We start from the raw sequence: 22755 nt of genomic DNA, 5'->3' as shown, positions 1-22755 counted from the left end.
AGTTAAATCACATACAATTTATGATGCATACATATATTTTGTTCCGAAAGTAATTATCTCTCTATACATAAATGTTTCCTTAATGGTGGAGTTGCGGCTCTTAATCTAAACTTCCATCTATGATAGAGTTCTTTTTTATTAAAAAAAAAAAAAAAAAAAAGGACAACTGGTATGCCACGGTTATCCATTATTTTTGGGACCAGAGAGATTATGAGGAATTTCATTCGTCTGTGACCACAATCAAGTAGACTCATAGCTCGAAGCATATATGATAGAGTACTAAAGGAATAACACAAAATCTAAAATAAGGAACAAAACCTAAATCAGTCACATAAACGTATTTGTTGAGCGACATGACACTGTTTCATGTTTGATTTTTGTTTTTGTCGGCTTGATTTCTTTTTGTCTTTTTGGATCATATCCTATCTTCCTTTTCTTGAATCAGATTGGACAAAGAACATGTAGCCACCATTCCATAAAAGATAAGAGAAAGAATTTTAATTCCATATATGTAGACTCAAGAAACAAGTAACTGATCAAACTTTTACATTAATTACACAAACTATCAAATGGATTAATACATATCATCAAAACAAAACAATTAATGTTGAGCGAATCGTGAAGCAAAAGCCCTCATTGGCCAAATTAATCACTTAGTTTTGTGTTGTTATTTCGGGAGGCATGGCGAAGCGGCACAGTGGGCAAACCCTACTTTTCTTCAACCACTCGATAATGCAATCGTCGTGGTAAAGATGCGAGCGCGAGCACGGCATGGGGATTGCTTCCGAACCAACCTCCATCTCCTCCATGCAAATTGAACAATCCGCTGATACTTCCACTCTCACCCTTTCCAGCTTCTCGATCGATGACTTACTTGCAGGCACAAATTTAGGGTCATCCGTGTCCAGGCCCCCAAATTCATCGACAAGAACAACGATGGACACTGGCATATGAACAAGCATGCGATCACTGAAAGGTCGAGAATCAGTTTCTGCGACTCGGAAATCTTGTACTATTTTATCCACCACGGAGTCGCAAATCTGAGGAGGGACATGCAGGCTAGAAACCAGGGCCTCAGCTAGGGCAGCCCTTGACTTGTCTTCATCCATCAACAAATCGAGTTCGAGTTCGTCGAAGTAGGTTTCTTCTACTGGAAGTGAATCGTAGTCGTCGTCGTCCTCGGCATGCAAGGCAGGCTGACTTGTCAATATTCTGGCATCGACACCCAGCAAGAATTGGGTCCATGGCAATTCGTTGTCAGGTTCAAAAACCTCTGTCTGCTTCGATTCGCAATGGTATCCCACCACTTGCCGATCACTTACAGTTTCCATAGGTGGATCACGAAGAGAAATAAAGAAAATTAAGTAGAAACTAATTAACACACGATCGAATTAGTAGTGTTTGAGCTACTGTAGTTATTCCGAAGGCGAATGAAGCAATAGATAAATCTGAAATACTTGAGGCAGGCATATAGCGTTTATATAGACCACTTATATGCGCGTGTTTCCTTGTTAGGTTAGGATCATATTTCCAAATGAAACCAGGATTCAGAAATAATAATAAATGGAAACATATTAACGTAAACAAGTAGGATTACGAATCCTTATTTCCTTGGGATTTCTAGACTCTTAGAGCATCCCCAGTGAGGGGCTCTATATGGAGCTGAAAAAGTGATGGATATATCTCATTTCAGAGCTCCAAAGAATCTTTGGGGCTTTATAATAAAATCTCTCCTAATGAGGGGCTATGTACCTTTCGGGCTCTATATGGAGCTATATATTTATTTATGTAGTAATTTGATTGTACAATAAAGTTATTTTTATCTTAATTTTTCTTAAATTGATTTTTAGACATGTTATCTTAAATTTTTTTTAATGAACATTCGAACCTAAAAAAAATCAAATTCTAACAAAGTTAGATTTCTTCACTTATGTACCGTCGGATTAGGTTCTCTTATCTTAATCTCATCCGTTTGTTTGCTCTATGCAATCAGATAGGATAAGATTTACTTCATGACAACCATTGGATTGAATTATCTTATCTCAATCTCATCGGTTGGTTTATTGCTCTAATTGGCACATTCTCCGAAATCAAAGACAACATGTTTAGAGTCTTGCAAGAAGTTCTGTCATGCCATCAATGCCGTCTATGGACCAGAATATCTTCGTAAACCGACGAAAGGTAACTTGCAAAGACTTTTGAGAAAAACTAAGAAACGAGGGTTTCCAAGTATGCTTGGGAGCCTAGATTGCATGCATTGGGATTGGATCAAATGTCCAGTAGCATACCATGGTGCTTATACTGGACACAAAGGACACCCAACCATTGTCCTCGAAGCTGTTGCATCATATGATACATGGTGGGCTCCATTTTTGAATTAAAAATAACAAAAAAATTAAGTATAGGCTCCGTTTTTTATGTGGGTCCCACTAATTTTTGGGGCTAGATGTAGCTTAACTTTTTGCTATCCAAGAAAGGAGGTTGATAGCCCTTGTGGTGGATATAGCCCTTGACACACCCCGACCCAGAAAGTCCATTTGGACCCTGAATCGAGCTGTGCTGGCCGACACCTGGAAGGTGACGAAGCCATAAAATGTGATAGTGTATAAAAAGTGAATAAATTTGAATCTAAAAGTGTCTAAGTACCAGAGTGCGCTATGAGTGGGAGCGAACCCATTTCACACGCGATGTCAGAGCATAAGTAAGGTACAGTAGTGTGGGTAAGAATCATACCCTCAGAAATATCCATTAATACTAAGATTCACCACATATTCTTGTCGATACAAACTCAGCATCTAAAACCTGGAGGGCACCAAACAGAAGGTGTGAGTAAGCAATAAAACCAAGCTTCCCAAAATTATTACCTCTCTAAAAGTAATGCCCTAAATGTAAAACCCGTATCGTTTTCCATAAAACAGTACAACATATATACATATATACATATATCCAAACCATACTCAGAAATGACCAAAACCACGGTTTGCCATCAAATCCACCATACATTAATAAGTAGGCCAAATGGACTAAATCAATACAAAGTGATTTATCAGTCAGAATCATCTAAAATGACATGTACAACTTATCCGTATCTCATCAATCATGGCTAGCATATAAGTCGGAGTCACCTATAGTGACCTGTACGACTTATCCATATCTCATCAATCCTGGCTAGCATATAAGTCGGAGTCACCTCTAGTGACCTGTACGACTTATCCATATCTCATCAATCATGGCTAGCATATAAGATCATGGCTAGCATATAAGTCGGAGTCACCTATAGTGACCTGTACGACTTATCCATATCTCATCAATCCTGGCTAGCATATAAGTCGGAGTCACCTATAGTGACCTGTACGACTTATCCATATCTCATCAATCCTGGCTAGCATATAAGTCGGAGTCACCTATAGTGACCTGTACGACTTATCCATATCTCGTCAATCCTGGCTAGCATATAAGTCGGAGTCACCTCTAGTGACCTGTACGACTTATCCATATCTCATCAATCCTGGCTAGCCAATAGCTCAATAAGTATACCTGCACACGAGTCGGAACCACCTAAAGTGGTCTGTACGACAGAACTGGGTGTAAATAAATACGCTCAAGTGCTACGATCACGTGAAGACTGGGCGAATAATCGCGGGTCACCTACGAGTCGGAACCACCTAAAGTGGTCTGTACGACAGGACTGTGCACCTACCTTGGATCCAAGGTGAGCGTAAGGTGCGGGAGGTGAACATCACGTGAAGGACTGTGCCCTGGCCACGGGCGGGAGCACTAACATCGGGGTGCAGGTTTATGAGCTCTCAATGCATCTCAATATAACATGTGCAACTCATGGCAACCAATACGATAGTATCGAAGTTGCCTAACTCATAACTGTAGTCATGCTATAACGCAATCGATTCAACTAGTACCATAAACTCACCTGAACTTACCTGGGTGTCCTGAGTTCACCTTTGCACTTGAAAGCATTCCCAATAATTATATGCAAGTAATATACATATGGATATATCATGATGCAATCTACTACTCAACCATGTCGTAGCATTTTCAATTATAAACAATATGGTGTGAAGTGTACAATCAGTAACGCCCTACTCCCAAACTACTTATTTTCAGGGATAATTATCCATGACAACCCAATTAACTCTAATTTAACTAACTAATTCACAAAACTAAAACTTGTCTTTACCAATTTCCTTCGCATTAATCAATTTCCCAAGCAAGGCTTTTGTCTCAAATATTTTATGGCTGCATCTAACGTCTCGTTAGACTGCCTACGTACCCTAAACAGGGATCAAGCCATTCGTAGTTCACATAGTACTTCAAGCATTCACAATAATTATATATGAAAGTAATATGCCTAATCAATTTAAAGGTGTCGATAGAACTCTCAATAATATGTACGATAAAAAGGAAAAGATGCACTCACCTGGAGTCCACGCTATGATTCTCTAGCACACGCATCGAGACGTCCTGAATGATTGGTCCCTGTGACCAATTATCAAATCACATCTCAGAACTCTTATCCGTAGAATATGTAATTCACATAAAACACAACCTCAACGACATTCTAAAATAGTTTGAGACCCATTGACCACAAGTCAACCGTCGATCAAAGATCGACGGTAGGGTTTACAACCCTGTATAACTTGACCCGGAAGATCCGCATATCAGATTTCCAATCCGCAACTCCCAACGATCCACAATAAGTTTCTAGAATAACATATTAAAGTTTCATTACGATCCAACGGTCAGATCTCCGCCAATTGCCTAAAACAAGTGGCCGTGAACATTTATTTTACTAACTTACAAATCCAATTCAGGAAGATCCGTAAATCGGATTCCCGATCCGTAAATTCCTATGATCTTTAAATATTACGTATTATAATGTACCCAACTTTGGTGACGATCCAACGGTCGGATCGTCGATTCACATTTTCATCAAGCAATGTATCGTAACGAATTTAGGTTCCAACGATCAACCTATGTCATTCAAATAACAAAACTGAATTCAAGATATTCGACATAACCTAAAAATAGCATTGGCGGCCCACTGGCCACGCGCCGCCGCGGGTGGCGGTCGGCCGCCCCGACTCGCCGGAAAATCCAACTATTTCCAAAAATTCTCAAACTTCACAGAAATGAAGATCTCAGTGAGTGGAGCAACTTTCATACCTGCCACGAAGTCCAAAAGTGGACGGAAGATGGTCAATTTTGCCCACTAAGCCGGCGGGTGCCTAAAACTTCCCGACGTCGATTCGTCGTCTACGGTGGTCCAACGGGGTCAAGGTTGGTTGGGTTTTGCTCCTGGGATGATGGGCTACAAAGCCCAAGTGGTGGCATCGGCCATTGCTTTGCCGATTTGCCGGAAAATCGAAAAGGGTGGCCGGAGCACCATTGATTTTCGTCAACTTTCGTGGCCTCAAACCTCCACATCCCATGGTTAATCAAGGTGATTCTTGGGTGGGTTTTGTAGAGGGGAATGAGAGCTTCAAGATGGTGGTGGTGGCATCGAAAAACTCCACTGGAGTTGGCCGGAATCGGCCTTGGAAAATGGTTGGTCGCGAGTGGGAAAACCCACGGGAAAAGCTGGGATTTTTTTTTTTTTTTTTTTTTTCTCTTTTTCTTTCTTTCCTTTTTCTGATTGGGCTTTACCTTAAATAACCAATTTCTGATTGGGGATTTAATTTAATTAACACTAAACCTTGAATAACCAATTTCGAACGTCCGTAACTATACCGTTATAATCCGGACTCGCAAACGGCTTTCGCCTATGCGTTCACATCCACGAGTATTACGAGAATATGTTAAAAGAATAAGTCATACGTCTCTCTAGACGATGGTCAACAGAAGTCAAAGTCATTGCCTCTAGGGCAATTTCGTAAATTCACGCTTTTAAACTAAAATAAAAACGTAAAATTTGGAACGGGTTGTCACAGCCCTATTTTCCTGCCCATTGGAGATGAAATTTCTCATTAGGGCTTCAAATATGGTAGTATCATGGAGGATAGAGTTCCCATTGGAATGCTCTTACTACAGTCTAGTAGTATTGCTCACTCCCCCACTTCCTTAACTCATACCACATGCTCACGATAGGGTAAAAACATTGAGTTCTAATTCAAATTGACTCAATGTTTTGAATGTGTAACTGGAGAATGGTTGAATAATTTAACTTTCTTTTTTTTCTTCTTTTCAAGTTTTGTTAATGTTTTTTTTTTATTATTCTTTTTGGTGTGGATGTTTGATTGTGCTAATGTTCATGTTCAAATTATGGAAGCTAATGAAATTGGCTCAATAGGATTTTTTTTTTATTCTGATTTTTCCTTTCTTTTTTAATTAAGTTTGTTCTTTCAAGGAAAAACCCTTATAAAAATAAAAAATTTATTTTAAGCCCAAAAAATATGGACCGTTGGTCAAAATATCTCACAGCCCAGAATTTGCCAGGTGTACTAGCCGTTATTTTTTAAATTCAAATTTTTATTAACCATTAGAAATAAAACAGCCTAGAAATATAGCCTTTGGAAATCCAAGGGCCCAAACAAAGCCATGTCACCTCTACCCATAATCAGCTGCGTACACTTGCAGCGCAGTCCCTATCTTTGTATTTGTGTCAGCTCAATCGCCAAAATTTGCACGTATAATGCACACGCCTTGCCGAAAAAAAGAATTTCATGTGGTTGAAACCAGGCAAACGTCAGATCCACTCAGTGAGTGGGCTAGGTGATTTGAGCCCGTGTGTGAAGACAAGACCCCTTGGAGCCTAGTTGATTGGGTAAGGCTGGAGAGGTTTTGGGGAGGTAGGGAAATTTGATTGCCTAATAGTCCAAGTTATTTTCTTGATGATATAAAATAGTGATACGAATATATGGTAAAAATTGTTGTAGGCCTAATTTACTAAACTGTATTTAGGACTAGAGAGGGAAATGGTTGGCGGCAAGAGAGAGATGTAATTCTAAGGTGTGTGTTGTATCACCCCATTGTGCCTTTATTTATAGTAGTAAGATAGGTTAAATCCTTACCCTTTTAGGATTATAACTCTAATAGGATATTAAGTACTAAAAGGAATATTCCAAGATATCCCTACATACACTAGGATTTACATAATCACATTTCTAAACTAATAGGACTGCAACACTCCCCCTTGAGTGTGTAAATACTCAAACAAAACATCGCATCAGATCTTCAGCAGATGAGGTAAGCCAGTTGATGAAGTCGACACAATAGGTGAATACGAGTCTCAAATTTAAAAGAAAGTATGCCTGGGTAGTAAAACTCACAAAATCTAGCTATGGTAAAACCTAAGGTAGGTAAAAACCCATAGACTAAGGAAAAAAGTGAGAAGTATGCATAATGTCTAAAACAAACATCAAACATAACGAAAGTAATGAACTCAACGGAGCCCAGGATGAGTGCTACATTAAAACCTCGTTAGGTAGCAAAAATTCAGTGGAAAAAATGCTCCTAATCGTGGGAAAAAAATACATTAAGATCAGGTGAGTATGCTTCTAGATACTCCCCCTGAGTTAGACATAACTTCCAAATAAGAGAACTACAAGCAATTCAACTCAGATAATTAACGTATACTGATTCCTTGGACGAGCTTCTGAAAAGTAGACTTGGGCAATAACTTGGTGAAGAGATCGGCCAGGTTGTCCTGGGAACAGATTTACTTGACTTTGATGTTCTGATGCTGTTGTTGCTAGTGAGAATAAAAGAATTTCAGCGCTATGTGTTTGGTGTTGTCTCCCTTGATGTATCTCTTCTTTAACTGTTCGATACATACTGCATTGTCTTCAAAAATCATCGTATGAAGCTCAACGATGGAGGTAAGACCACTAGTGCTTTGAATATGTTCCATGACTGTTCTCAACCAAAGGCACTCACGCGATGCTTCATGCAGGCGAGAATCTCAGCATGGTTCGAAGAAGTCGCAACTAGTATTTTCTTGGTAGACCTCCAAGATATAGCAGTGTCTCCAACGGTAAAGACATAGGCCGTTTAAGAACGTGTCCTATGTGGGTCAGATAGATAACCAATATCTGCCTAACTAATGAGGTAGGAATTAAACCAATGACCGAGGGGGCGGCAGCTCCTCTCGAGGATTCATGGGTTTAGAACAAGCCCAAATTTGTCATACCCTTGAGGTAGCGAAAAATGCCTTTAACACCATTCTGGTGTCTACATGTAGGCACGTTACTATATGTAGCCGAAAGATTAACAGCAAAGGAGATGTCGAGTCTAGTGCATTGAGCCAAATATAATAAAGCACCAATTGCACTTAGGTGTGGAACTTCATGCTCCAAAACCTCTTCCTTATCCTCCTTGGGATGGAAAGGATCTCGTTTAGCATCTAGAGTTCGAACGACCATAGGAGTACTCAAAAGCTTCGTTTTATCCTCATTAAAACGTCGCAACACATCTGAACGATGCTCGATCTCCAGGCAGAGACAATATCAAGTTTTCCCAAGATCTTTCATCTCAAATTCCGATTTCAAGTGAACGGCAATTTCCTCAAGCTTTGTGGGAGTTCTGATAAGGTTCATGTCGTCGACATAAATTGCAACGATTGCAAATCCAGAATATGACTTCTTTATGAACACGCATGGGCATAGTTCGTTGTTCACATACCCCTGACTTGTAAAAGATTCACTCAAACGATTATGCCATATTGGATTGTTTCAATTCGTAGAGTGATCTCCTCAATCTAATTGAGAAAGTGTTCCGTGGTCTATAATTATTTGAACCAGCCAATGCAAGTCATTCTGGAACTTTCATATAGATTTCTGTATCTAGATCCCCATAGAGATACGCGGTTACCACATCCATAACCTGCATATTCAGTTTTTCGGAAACTACCAAACTGATAAGGTAGCGGAACGTTATGACGTCCATTATAGGGGAATATGTCTCCTCGTAATCACTCTCAGGGAGTTAAGAGAAGCTTTGCGCTACGAGGCATGCTTTTTATCGCACTATCTCATTCTTCTCATTATGCTTCCTCACGAAGACCCACTTGTAGCCCACTGGCTTCACATGTAGTAGAGTAGAAGCTACAGGCCCAAACACCTTACGTTTTGCAAGCATTCATCAACTTGGATTGCTTGTTTCCAATTTAACCAACTCGTTCTACATCAACATTCATCAACGAAACGTGGTTCAATGTCATCGCTAAGCATGATGTCGAAAACAACTGTATACTCGAATACATCATTGACAATCATCTTATTTTGATTCCAAACCTCATCCAATACTACACAATGGATCGAAATCTCACGATTCTCGAGAAGTCGGTATGTATCATCTAAGACATCACCGTAATCTAGAATAACCTCATGTGTTGGAACAAATGAGTAAGCAATGGTCGGATTCAGACTAAGGTTACTAGTTTGTGCCATTTTCCTCTTCCAAGGTTGTGAATTTTTTGAACTAGAATGTCTACTATGCTTCAGGGTATGAGCAAATGATTGGCTAGCCACCAGTGTATCGGGACTAGTAGGAGGTGTGGTTGCCCTACCCTTGGGGACGGTTTAGCCTTCCAAGATGGTGATACGGCGTACGTTGAGTACATCTATCCTTACAGGTGTGTTTGCAGCGGGTATATGTGATCTTGTTACCTTTGCTAGATTAGTAAAAGCATCCGGCATGCTTTGAGCGATGCTCTGAAGATCTAGAAACTGAGGGATACGGGGATCTAAATGAGACATAGTGGGAGTAATCCACGACAATTCGTGGCGTTCTACATGAACGTTAGTGATCTTATCTCCCCATAACGACGAGAAGACTGTCTCATTGAAGTGACAATCCGCAAAATGTGCAGTAAAGATATCTCTTATCAAGGGTTTTAAGTAGAAAATAATTGATGGCGAATCATAACCAACATAGATTCCCATTTTTCTCTGATGACCCATTTTGGTATGTAGTGGCGGCGCTATTGTCACAAGACTGTGCACCCAAACACATGTCAATGCAAGACATCAGGCTTGTATCCAGTAACCAACCGTAACGATGAATGAAGTTGGGTGCAATATTGCATGGCCCTAGGCAAATACCAGCTAGTTGATTTGCATAACCAAAGTCCGAGCTATTATTTGAAGGCACTTTATGAAAGCTTCTACCATCACGTCGATGCATCAACCAACACCATTAAGTTTTTAAATGGTCCGCATGTTGATTGGATAGGTCCACAAATATCCCCTTGAATCCTCTGAAGAAATTTAGGGGGGTCGTGAATAATCTTTGTAAGTGAGGGTTAAATGTTCAACTTCCCCAGGAAGCATGCTTTACAAAGCGGATGACCGAGATAAGATTTTAAGTGATGCCCATGTGATACTTTGAGGATACGGCGCATCATATCTCGTCCGGGATATCCCATTCGATCATGCCAAAGCAGGAGAGTGCTCTAGAACCCAGCCATAGGGCCAGCCACGTGATGGTTCTCCACAGATCGAATGGTTGTTATGTACAACCCATTCGGCAGACATTCCAGCTTCTTGTCAATACGCTTCTAGCCATATTCGTAAGAAGTCTTACAAAGAAATTCATAACCATTCTCTTCAATGGTTTCAACATGATATTGATTATCTCAAATATCTCTAAAACTCAGAAATGTTCTATTGGAACGTGGAGAATATAGTGCCTCTTTAATGGTTAATTCATTACCATTGGACAACATAATAAGGGCTTTTCCGTATCTTTCTATCAAATTGGATGGGCCTAAGAGGGTTGTCAGATCTGCATTTTTAGGTACAAAGTTAGTAAAATAGTGTTTCTCACGCAATATGGTGTGCGTGGTGTCACTATCAGCCAGACAACTAACTTCCCCACTAGTTATACCTAAAAATAAATTAATTGAATCGGTCACATGCATAAATAAAATTCCATTCATTCAATTAATCAATTCGAGAAATAATATCCATAAAATAGTTATTAATTCAAAACAAACCAATCCAAACAAATAATTCCAAAGACTTGAAAATTGTCCAAAAATTAAACCATAAACCTAAATTTTAAGGTAGGGTTCGGCCACTAGGGGTGTAAAAACGCCCAACATGTCTTAGAAAAATAAAACTTTATTCTTCCATGGGAGCGGATGCCTCCTGAAGATCTGAAACCTCCAGAGTTGTAGTAATATCTTTGAGATGTTCTACATGCACAAAGTTAGTCTCACGACGAGAATGATACTTGACAATAACGTCAGGGGTAGCTCAGCATACGCGTGACCAATGATCTTTTGATCCACAACGATAGCACATGTCCAGCTCAGTGGAAGTCGATTGAACGGTAGCTTTTCCTTTGTTCTTGAAGTTTGGGGCCTTAGGTGCAAGGGATTGGCGCTTCTGGGTCAAATTTCCTCCCTTTGGTGGGCCTCTGTTTTGTTGACCTTGGGCTTGTGGTGGGGCTTGCTGCCCATTTCCACAGCTGTGACGGGGTTTCCGTCGGTTATGGCTGCTAGAATTAGTCGCATGCGCTTGAGGCGGAACATTTAAGCCAGTAGACCGAGCTTGATACTTGGTTTTGCTTTTCAGTGAGAAGTAAAACAAATATTAAATCCAAAAATTTGGTGAAATTTTGTGCGATATATCGTTGTTGCAGGACAATATTGGTGGCATTGAAGGTCGAATAGGTCTTCTCCAGGAGATTCTGTTCGGTTAAGTCCTTTTTACAGAACTTAAGCGGTGATCGGATTCTACAAACTTCAGAGTTGTATTCATTCACAGACTTAAAGTCTTGGAAGCGTAAATGTTGACAGTCATGTCTTGCTTCAGACAAGTAAATGTCTTTCTGGTAATCGTAGCGATCGGCTAGAGCGAGCCAAAGTGTACATGGATCCTGCTCTACGTGGTACTCAGTCTGCAGTGCATCATGGATGTGTCTACGGATAAAGATCATAGCAGTAGTTTTCTAAGCTTCGTCGACGGGTTCATCGTCAGTAGGTTCCTCGATAGTAACTCTAAGACTCTGTGCAGTAAGATGGTGTTTCACGTCTTGAACCCACTATAGGTAGTTTCTTCCAAAGATTTCTAGAGCGGTGAAATTGAGCTTGTTCAAGTTCGACATGTCCCTAAAACAGAGGGTACTACAAAACGTGGTTAGTTGTATGGAAAACAATAGACATATATCATAGAACATGTGGGTTCTATAGACATGTATTGGTTCAATTTAAGCATGAAAGCTACGAAAACTACGAGTTTCAAAGGCGCTAAATTTGAAACTACAGGTTCGATTTAGTTATGAACGTTCGGTTCATATATAGGGGTACCTGCAAGAATATAGAAGACAATATACAATAAAAAATGTAGTGAATTTGTGGATTGCTTCAGGAATCCAAGTATGAGTGCATTGGGACTACGAAAGATAGTCAACGGTTCAAAGAAATTAAATAATTTATTGAATCGTTAATTGCCAAAAAGTGAACTTTAAGTCAATAATTTTGGATTAATTATCATATTAATGGACAACTGGTCACTTTAATTAATTCAATAGATCGTAACCATTCAGGTTTGATTGTAGAAGCAAAAATAATAATAACATTCTGGTTAAAATTATAGCCCAATCTCGGTGGGATTGGGTGCCGTGTGCGGGGCAAGACTCCAAAAAGGGTTTAATAAGCCACGGGTTAGCTATGGAACAACCTAATCATGGTTGCAGGCCATGGGTCGTGTGTCTGAGATAGGCCTAGCAGCAAAGCTATTGGTTTTGTGGGCCACAAAAGGTGTGCGTGCATAGTCCTAGCATGGAGCTGGCCTAGGATAGATGTGCGTGAAGCCCAGCAAGAGCTGGATTCGTTGTGGGCCGGTTCTAGGCAAGCCCAACACATGGGCTGGCTTTGGTGATTGCGGGCCGAGACAGATGGCGAGTCCAGCAAGCAAAGGTTGCTGGCTTGATAGGCCGAGACAAGGACAGAGCCCAACAAAGGCTTGCTGGCCTACTGGAGTAGACTCAGGGCTTTAGGCCCGTGCATAAACCAACCCAGGCCAAGGCCTAGTTGCAGTGCAGTGGCAGCAAGCCCACAGGGCTGTTGCAAGAGATCCATGGCGTCAAAACGACGCCGTTCCTAGCTATGGCGTGGAGCCGCAACTCAACTGTGAAAAATCCTAGATTTTTTTTTTTTTGAATTCTAGGGTTAAAATCCCTAATTGCTTTTAAATTAATTTCGATGCTTTGACTCGCAAATTCCACATAGCATAATTGCGTATTGCATGAAATATATATATATATATATTGACAAAATATTTGAACACATATGCAATATATATAATTGAAATGAAAATATAAATATAAGAGGTTTATGCATCATGGGGAATGTTTTCATGCTTCAAAGTCGTTTCAAATATCTTAATTTATTTTAAAAGAACCTGATTGGTAGAAAATAATTGAAAGCCTTTAATGTTGTAGAAGAAAGCCTCATCCACGATCCTTCAATTCCTTAGTTTTTGGAAAAAGTGTATTGATAACGTGTTATAGGCTTAATTTACTGAACTGTATTTAGGACGAGAGAGGGAGAGGGTCGGCGACAAGAGAGAGAAAAGAGAGATGTAATTCTGAAGTGTGTATTCTATCATCTCTTTGTGCATTTATTTATGCATTTATTTATAGTAGTAGGATATGTTAAATCCTTATCCTTTTAGGATTACAATTTTAATAGGATATTAACTACAAAAATATTTCAAGCATTTTTCACAACCACATTCCTAATCTAATAGATTTAATAGGACTGAAACAAAAAAAACATTATCGGATCTAAAATGATTGGCTTTTAAGCATTTTCCATTTTTAACAGATTAGGGTGTTAGACATGTGTCAACAAATCACACAAGTCACAGGCTTGGCAGAGGCTCCTTGGGCCCAGCAGACATGGACTTTACCGAGTTTGGGACCCAAATAAATCTCGTTTATTGGTGCTGGCCTAGCCAGCTCCAACTCAAGTGCACCCGGTTGACTGAACGATTTACGCATCTGCTCTCTATTTCTTCCTCGACAACGCCAGACATACCAGACGGGTACGTCTCTTAATTATCTTCATTGTTTCTCAATAATTCATCGTTTTAGTTTCTGGGTATCCTCAGTTTGTCAGGTTTGACAAATGGGTTCTGATTGTTTATCGTTTTCTCCTGCTTTGGTTCTTGGTTTCGTAGATTCTGTATATTTCGTGCTTTTTATTAGAATTTCGTAGCTTTTAGAAATATGGATGTGGGAAAGTTGATTTATTTTTCTCTGATTCTTAAATTTCCATCACAATACGAGTTGGATTTCGTTCATCGTTAGGACTATTACAAAAATGTATAAGGGGTGAGTAAGGAGATGTGGTTTCTGGAGCAGCAATAGTAGGGAGGAATGGTGGAAAGCTAGGAAGCAGGTTGGAAGTGATGACAACGACAAGTGAAATGATTGAGATCAGCTAAACTAAAACTAAAGGCAACTATATACGAGTTCTTTACAGGATTTCCCATTTGTGTTGAGTCCACAAATCAGAATATTGCGTAGAGGATTCGGTCAAGTGTGATGAATGATTTCCTGGAAGGAAGTCTAGATTGACTTCTTTGGAAATTGTGTCTTCGGTTTTGGTTTATGGTTCCAGACGGTTACTTGTTATTGGCAAGTTTGGACTCAAATTTGAAATAAGTTTTAGATGGACTTGTCTGTCTCTCGTTGTGGCTGTTTTGAGTGCGTTAAAATGGGATGTGATGCACTCTGCTGTGATTAGTAATTAGTTCAAGTTTAATGGATTATAAGCCTACAAATATATTCACTATTTTTAGTAGTTTATGGAGTTGCAGAAGATTGTTATTTGTAGATTATATAAACCCTGTGTTATCATCTGAACCTTTTCTTTACCTTTGGGGTTTGTATTGCATGCACCGTCCATTATGATCTTTGGGGTTCAGTTGATGTCGAATTTATTGTTGCAATTGATCATATCTATTTTGTTCTGTTTGGTTTTTCTTCTGTAGGTTATTCTCAACTCTAATCTCTTAGCATCGAAATGGGGAGTGTCAATGACAACAAGCTCAGATTTTGCATTGACAGAGGGGGAACCTTCACTGATGTCTATGCTGAGATCCCAGGTCAGCCTGATGGACGGGTTTTAAAACTTTTGTCTGTAGATCCATCAAATTACGACGATGCTCCTGTCGAAGGAATTCGGAGGATTCTTGAAGAGTTTACAGGGAAGAAAATTTCCCGTGCTTCAAAAATTCCCACTGATAAGATAGAGTGGATAAGAATGGGTACAACTGTAGCAACTAATGCACTTTTGGAAAGAAAAGGGGAAAGGATTGCTCTTTGTGTGACTCGAGGTTTTCGTGATTTGCTTCAGATTGGCAACCAGGCTCGTCCCAAGATATTTGACCTCACTGTATCAAAACCATCAAACCTTTATGAGGAGGTTATTGAAGTTGATGAGAGAGTTGAGCTAGCTCGTGATAATGAAGATTCTTCTTCACCACCATCATTAGTTAAAGGGATTTCTGGTGAGATGGTTAGAGTTGTAAAGCCTATTGATGTAGAAACTTTGAAACCGTTACTCCAAGGTTTGTTGAAGAAGGGCATTAGCTGTTTGGCTGTTGTGTTAATGCATTCATATACTTACCCACAACATGAAGTAGCGGTTGCAAGCCTAGCGGAGAATTTGGGCTTCAGACATGTGTCCTTATCTTCAGCGTTGACACCCATGGTTCGAGCTGTTCCTCGGGGTCTAACAGCTAGTGTTGATGCATATTTGACGCCAGTAATTAAAGAGTATCTAACAGGGTTTATGTCAAAATTTGATGAAGGAGTGGAGAAGGTGAATGTTTTGTTTATGCAATCTGATGGTGGACTTGCACCAGAAAGTCGATTTTCAGGGCATAAAGCTGTTTTATCTGGTCCTGCTGGTGGGGTTGTGGGTTACTCACAAACACTTTTTGGGCTTGAAACTGAGAAACCTCTCATTGGGTTTGACATGGGTGGCACATCTACAGATGTGAGCCGTTATGCTGGGACTTATGAACAAGTCCTGGAAACCCAGATTGCAGGTACCATAATACAAGCACCTCAGCTTGACATAAGTACAGTAGCTGCTGGTGGTGGATCAAAGTTGAAGTTCCAGTTTGGATCTTTCCGGGTAGGACCGGAATCAGTGGGTGCACATCCTGGTCCAGTATGTTACCGGAAAGGTGGGGAGTTGGCAGTTACAGATGCAAACTTAGTTCTCGGATATGTAATTCCTGATTATTTCCCACCAATATTTGGGCCCAATGAAGATGAGCCTCTAGATATCAAGGCAACAAGAGACAAGTTTGCGAACCTTGCAAGCCAAATAAATTCCTACCGGAAAAGCCAGGATCCATCTGCAAAGGACATGACAGTGGAGGACATTGCACTGGGATTTGTAAATGTTGCCAATGAGACTATGTGCCGTCCGATAAGGCAATTAACGGAGATGAAGGGCCATGAAACAAGGAACCATGCCCTTGCTTGCTTTGGAGGTGCTGGGCCTCAGCATGCCTGTGCAATTGCTAGATCATTGGGTATGAAAGAAGTACTTGTACACAGATTTTGTGGAATCTTAAGTGCTTATGGGATGGGATTGGCAGATGTTGTAGAAGATGCACAGGAGCCGTACTCTGCAGTTTACAGTCTTAAATCTGTCGAGGAAGCCTCTCACAGGGAAGCTACTTTATTGAATCAAGTAAAGAAGAAGCTGCACGATCAAGGTTTTAAAGATGAAAACATGACAACAGAGACATATCTGAATTTGAGATATGAAGGTACGGACACCTCAATCATGGTTAAGAAACGAATTTCTGAAGATGGGAGAGGATGTAACTATGATATCGACTTTGTGGAACTATTCCAGCAGGAGTATGGTTTTAAATTACTGAATAGGAATATCCTAATATGTGATGCTAGGGTTCGTGGGGAAGGAGTCACTAATATATTGAAGCCCCTGCCTCTGGAATCTACCTCATGTTCTCCTAAAATTGAAGGTAATTACAAGGTTTATTTTGGGAGTGGGTGGCTGGAAACACCTCTTTACAAGCTTGAGAAACTCGGGTATGGGCATATCATACCTGGCCCGGCAATAATCATGAATGGGAATAGTACTGTGATAGTAGAACCTAACTGTAAAGCTATAATAACTAAATATGGTAACATTAGAATTGAAATTGACTCTACTCCAAGCACCGTGAAAGTAGCGGACAAAGTTGCTAATGTTGTGCAGCTCTCAATCTTCAATCATAGATTTATGGGTATAGCCGAACAGATGGGAAGGACCCTGCAGAGAACTTCCATATCAACCAATATCAAGGAGCGGCTAGATTTCTCTTGTGCCCTCTTTGGACCTGATGGGGGACTAGTTGCCAATGCCCCTCATGTCCCTGTGCATTTAGGAGCAATGTCCAGTACTGTCCGGTGGCAGATCAATTACTGGGGCGACAACTTGAATGAAGGAGATGTTTTGGTCACCAATCATCCTTGTGCCGGAGGTAGTCATCTTCCTGATATAACTGTTGTTACCCCTGTATTTGATAAAGGAAGGCTGGTGTTTTTTGTGGCGAGTAGAGGGCATCATGCAGAGATTGGGGGTATTACTCCTGGAAGCATGCCACCATTTTCCAAATCTATATGGGAAGAAGGGGCTGCCATAAAAGCGTTCAAGCTTGTGGAAAAGGGAATTTTTCAAGAAGACGGAATCATTCAACTTCTTCGATTCCCCTGTTCTGATGAATTGGTTCAAAAGATCCCAGGCACTCGCAGGATTCAAGATAATCTGTCAGATCTTCGAGCTCAAGTAGCTGCGAACCAGAGGGGAATTACGCTTATCAAAGAGCTTATTGAGCAGTATGGTTTGGACACTGTTCAGGCTTACATGACCTATGTACAGCTAAATGCAGAAGAAGCAGTGAGAGAAATGCTTAAGTCTGTTGCTGCTAGAGTTTTGTCTCAGTCGGCTAGTTCTGGAGATCAGAGTTCTGTTACTATTGAAGAAGAGGATTACATGGATGATGGATCCGTTATTCATTTGAAACTTACAATTGATTCTGTTAAAGGCGAAGCAAATTTTGATTTCAGTGGAACCAGTCCGGAAGTATATGGGAATTGGAATGCTCCAGAAGCCGTAACTGCTGCAGCAGTTATATACTGTCTTCGCTGCTTGGTGGATGTTGACATTCCTCTAAATCAAGGTTGTTTGGCTCCTGTGAAAATCTATATTCCACCAGGCTCTTTCCTCTCTCCAAGTGATAAGGCTGCTGTCGTGGGTGGTAACGTTCTCACTTCTCAGAGAATAACTGACGTTGTGCTTACTGCATTCCAAGCTTGTGCTTGTTCACAGGGTTGTATGAATAATCTCACTTTTGGGGATAATACATTTGGTTATTATGAAACAATCGGAGGTGGGAGTGGAGCTGGTCCAACTTGGGATGGGACGAGTGGAGTGCAGTGTCATATGACCAATACCCGAATGACTGATCCAGAAATTTTCGAACAGAGATATCCTGTTCTTTTGCATAAATTTGGCCTGAGAGAGAACAGCGGCGGAGTTGGGTATCATAGAGGGGGTGATGGGCTTGTAAGGGAGATAGAGTTCAAGCGCCCAATTGTTGTGAGCATTCTTTCAGAGAGGCGTGTTCACGCACCAAGGGGGTTGAAAGGAGGGAAAGATGGGGCTCGGGGGGCTAACTTCCTAATCACAAAAGATAAGCGAAGGGTTTATCTTGGCGGGAAGAACACTGTTGATTTGCAATCAGGGGAAATTCTTCAGATTTTAACTCCTGGTGGTGGTGGATGGGGCTCTCCTCGTTGATGCCGAGTCTTGATATGTCTAGCATGTTTCTCTTTATATCATTATCTGGTAAGATTTTAGTATTTGTGGTCACCCTCATGTTTTCGAGTTGATATTTTGGTAAATTTGATTTCCAAATAAATCCGTCGTGTTTTCTATATGATCCGCTCATAAAAAATTTGAGAGAACATATCATAAATTTGATACTGCAGCTATTCCATTTGATGTTGTTAATGAAATAAAATTCAGTTTCCAACCTTTTACTTACATCTGCTAAACTTAGTTGCTCTAGTAATTCTTTTTGTCAAACTTTCCATTGTTTGGTGTATTTTTATCCAACGATTTCTCGTCAATGAGAATTGGACTCAGAACCTCCTCCGGATTTGGTTCCTTTGCATTCATGCTAGGGAGCTGCACACTCAGTTGCCTCTTTTGTTTCCCAGTATCGTGGCCGCCATAATTGGAATGTAGTTGTGCCGAGTTTGCTCTTTAACGTTCTAGCAAGCGATGTAATTGTTTTTATTTCACATCTAACGAAACGTCCTATATAAAAGGTTCGTCGAGTAAAGTTGAAATTTTGTATCACTAGACCAAATGTTCAACTATTCGTTTTCTCAAACTTTATTTAATAACACAAATCTCTCTACATTATTGTTTCTCTTCACCATCTCTTGGTTGGAGGTAGTTGGCAAGTGTAGAAGGTCCTAGAAAGTCAAAAAGCAAATGAGACCAGTTCTGTTAGTTCAACTAACGTAACAAGACAGAAAGCATAAAATTTAGGACAGTCACTTCCTCTCTCTTCTAATATCGTCTTACATAAAATAAAAAGTAACGAAAAAAACGTAAAAGTACAAAAAGAGCATGAAAATCGTATCGTATAATTAACCGTATATAGTCGAGTACGTCGTCGTCATTATTTCTTTTTAACTCTTTAAGGTAGATGATTTGTACATAAATAAAACAATTAATCAGTTTATAACAATGCCTTGCAGTTACAAACCAGCCCCGCTTTCAGCGCTCTGTTTTGAAACCTTCCCACCACCGGATATATCCTCCATAATTCCCATCCACCACTTTGTTGGATTCCGGCAACAACTCGACTCGATCTAACAAAAAAAAATAGCAAGAAGAGACAAGAACAATTACACAAAACTCTGAAAACATTGTCGGTCACGCCGCGAAAGAAAGATCATTGTCTCTTTTTCTTTACCTTCGATGGAGGAAAAGAAAGGAGATGCTAGAGTCTCTGTCATCTCCGGTCTCTTCTTCATCTGCATTATCGCTGGCGGAGTATTTCTTTTCCTTTACATGCTTCTACCCGAAGAAAAAACCCAACCATGGTACCCCTTTGCAGGAATGGTGCTTGTGGCTATTCCATGGGCATTTTGGATCATGACATGTCTCTACAGATGCTTTAGGCCCGCGGGGGCCATGCATACCGGGGACAGCGGTCGCTATGCCAAGGCAGGCAGCAGCCGGGCAGCCACCATCCCCACCACGAGCGGCGCATTGACAGTTGGCAATGCTTCATCAGCTGCGGACTCCTCTGTTCATTCACCTAATGGTGACCGAAGGGTGCAGTTTGCCGGGGTGGTTGTAATGGGGAACGAAGATGAGGGTGGACGCAGAGGCCAGAACGGAAACGACAACCATTATCAAGCCATAGACATGGAACATCACAATACAATCAATGATTCAGTTGGTTCTACGGATAGTGAAATGCCGTTGAGATTAATGGTTTGATTTCTTTTTATAATAGTATGGATGTTGCCAAGTAGCGCTGTTCTGGTAATCGATATATATCTCCGCCCTCCAGCGAATGGACTAGTCTCGTGGCAACTGCCATGGAATGGCAAGAATCATATGCAACTATGTATTACATCCTTCTCTTGCCACGGGGAACGAAAGCTCAAGGACGATTATGTATATGGGGAGGTGAGTTTGGAGTTTATTCTTGGTGTGAGTGTGACCGTGTTAATGTTGTCTGAAGAAAGCAGGAAAATATTTTAGAGGTAAACTGGAACCATGTAAAGTCTTTCCCAACAATGATCATACATGTAGTTTGATGCTAGAAAGTGAACTAACTAAAGAGGAAAGGTTTTCTTTGTTGTACTTTGATTTTCTTAAGCTTAATAGCATAATGTAAGTTCAGATTGTCCAATTGGTTTTCTGCTTTCGGGAACCTCGGTTCTAGTTGAGTTTTAACTTTCAAGAACACCAACTTCTTTCCTCATCTTACTCTCTCATTATGCACTTCAATGAATAGCTAGATATTTGCCAAACAAATCTTAGATGGAAGGAGAATCTACATGTCACACTCCATGTTTTTGATGCACCTTCTTCTTCTTCAATTGGCAGTTAGAATCGCGCACGCTATTGATTCACCCCAACTTCCTCTCCATTTCTCTAGCGAAGTTGGTTTTCTCCTTCACCTTTATGCTCAATCTCCACAATCTGGTTCTCTTCACAAGCTGCAGCCATTTTCAATCTCTTTCCTCAACTTATAGCACTCTCTTTCAAGCTCCATCACCATTATGCTCATTTTCTCCATTTCGGATCTCATTTTTCCCTCACCAACATCCAACTTTGCTTCATTCTCCTCTGCAGCCTGCTTTGTTGATCTTTCGTCCAAACCCTGCACCTCCTTGATGATTGTAACCCGCAGCTGCAACATTTCATTTTTGGATGCATGTTCACATGCTTCGGGCGACATTTTTTTAAATCCGTACCTGCCACTTCCTCTCGTTCCATCTCTGTCAAGTGCCTGCGCTTATCTAAGTAGATATGAACTGCCCTGTATAATCCATTCAAGGTTCTTTGTATTTCCAACGATGCTGCAATTGACATCTCTGCTAATTCAACAAACGTATCTCTCTTACCTATGTCACTGGCAACTTAAGCCAAGAATTCTTCAAATGAGTTCAGCTACTGCAACTAGCCCGGATATGTCTGAATCCCATTTCTACAGTCACAGCTTGCTTCCAAAAGAATAATGAAACTGAGGATAATGTGCATGGAAGTAGTCCAATGTCACGAGGCAACAGCCTCTCCACTGCTTCAAGTATTTCCCTTTGGTAGTTCATCGTATCTTCCTCTCCACTGCTAGAGAAAACCCATTTCCTTGTATAGTCACAAAGGGATGCAGCCACGTACGGTGATGGAACTCCATGCTTATTCATTTGAAGGATGACAGGCTCATAGAGCCGGAGGGGACAGTGTTGTCAAGTCTTCCGATTGCCAATCAGCCTATAGCCTTCTTGGTCATCATCCTCACTATCGTCATATCAAATTCTTCATTGGCTGTCCAATAAGGCTGGGATTAGCTAGTGCCCTTTGAATGACAGACTCTATACAGGCATCGATTAAACCGAGCTTCACGGACTGTCGGAGGAACATTTCTGTGGCTCGGAAAGCCATGATAGTTTTATTCCAGCTCGGGAGGATTCTCTCTTGAAAATAACAAAGCGCCTTACTTAACAGATTATTTTTGCTGTGGTTTTCAGTCATTTCCAGGTAGTGAGATACACAAATGAGAGGTACAACATTCTCAGTGGACATCTGAATTTCAAAGCCGTGGTAGAATATGGCAACAAGCTCAAGAGGGTCTGCGATTTCCGTTTGAGTAAGGCAGCAACTTTGGCTGATTTTTCAGCCAGAAGAACCTGTAAACTGTAGCTTTGACAAAACCGTATGTCCTTTTTGTACCAGCCATACAGAACAAAAGCATACATGATGAGATAGGGTTGTTTCAAATGCCAATGTATATATGCGTACTGTAATCTCAAGTACTTCGCAATGTTTTGTGATTGAGGAATGAAATATGGTTTCGTATTACCCTTCTAGTAAATTTGGAAAAGTATATAGAAGGTTAGCATGACCAATGCGCAAGAATGAGATAATTAGAACCACTCACCTATTTTTACAATTTTTTATTTTATTTTGAGAAAACAATACGATATTCATTGATGATATTGAAAACACAC

General features: G+C 40.5%; 3 protein-coding genes and 1 pseudogene across 3 annotated transcripts; 2 read left to right on the top strand and 2 right to left on the bottom strand.

The window, feature by feature from the left end:
- Positions 1-653: 653 nt before the first annotated feature.
- On the bottom strand, positions 654-1331 carry LOC137734179 (E3 ubiquitin-protein ligase SIRP1-like). The gene has a single exon (XM_068473489.1). It carries the CDS (start codon positions 1329-1331, stop codon positions 654-656), a length of 678 nt encoding a protein of 225 aa, XP_068329590.1.
- A 12562-nt stretch (positions 1332-13893) lies between these two features.
- Positions 13894-19035, top strand: LOC137734797 (5-oxoprolinase 1). The gene is made up of 2 exons (XM_068474081.1): positions 13894-14006; positions 14958-19035. The coding sequence occupies exon 2, from the start codon at positions 14990-14992 to the stop codon at positions 18791-18793; it is 3804 nt and encodes a 1267-aa protein (XP_068330182.1). The 5' UTR covers positions 13894-14006; positions 14958-14989; the 3' UTR covers positions 18794-19035.
- Positions 19036-19783: 748 nt separating this feature from the next.
- On the top strand, positions 19784-20930 carry LOC137733329 (uncharacterized). The gene has a single exon (XM_068472483.1). It carries the CDS (start codon positions 19988-19990, stop codon positions 20513-20515), a length of 528 nt encoding a protein of 175 aa, XP_068328584.1. The 5' UTR covers positions 19784-19987; the 3' UTR covers positions 20516-20930.
- A 154-nt stretch (positions 20931-21084) lies between these two features.
- LOC137733781 (BTB/POZ domain-containing protein At3g03510-like) lies at positions 21085-22330 on the bottom strand (annotated as a pseudogene).
- Between the last annotated feature and the right edge of the window lie 425 nt (positions 22331-22755).

Source organism: Pyrus communis, chromosome 5 (assembly GCF_963583255.1).
Source record: "Pyrus communis chromosome 5, drPyrComm1.1, whole genome shotgun sequence".
Classification (NCBI taxonomy): domain Eukaryota; kingdom Viridiplantae; phylum Streptophyta; class Magnoliopsida; order Rosales; family Rosaceae; genus Pyrus; species Pyrus communis.
Note: the sequence above shows the minus strand (reverse complement) of the source record. Positions and strands in the feature narration are given on the sequence as shown.

Excerpts from the sequence above, each read along its gene's own strand:
- LOC137733329 (XM_068472483.1), top strand. The coding sequence starts at position 19,988 with ATGGAGGAAAAGAAAGGAGATGCTAGAGTCTCTGTCATCTCCGGTCTC.
- LOC137734179 (XM_068473489.1), bottom strand. The coding sequence starts at position 1,331 with ATGGAAACTGTAAGTGATCGGCAAGTGGTGGGATACCATTGCGAATCG.
- LOC137734797 (XM_068474081.1), top strand. The coding sequence starts at position 14,990 with ATGGGGAGTGTCAATGACAACAAGCTCAGATTTTGCATTGACAGAGGG.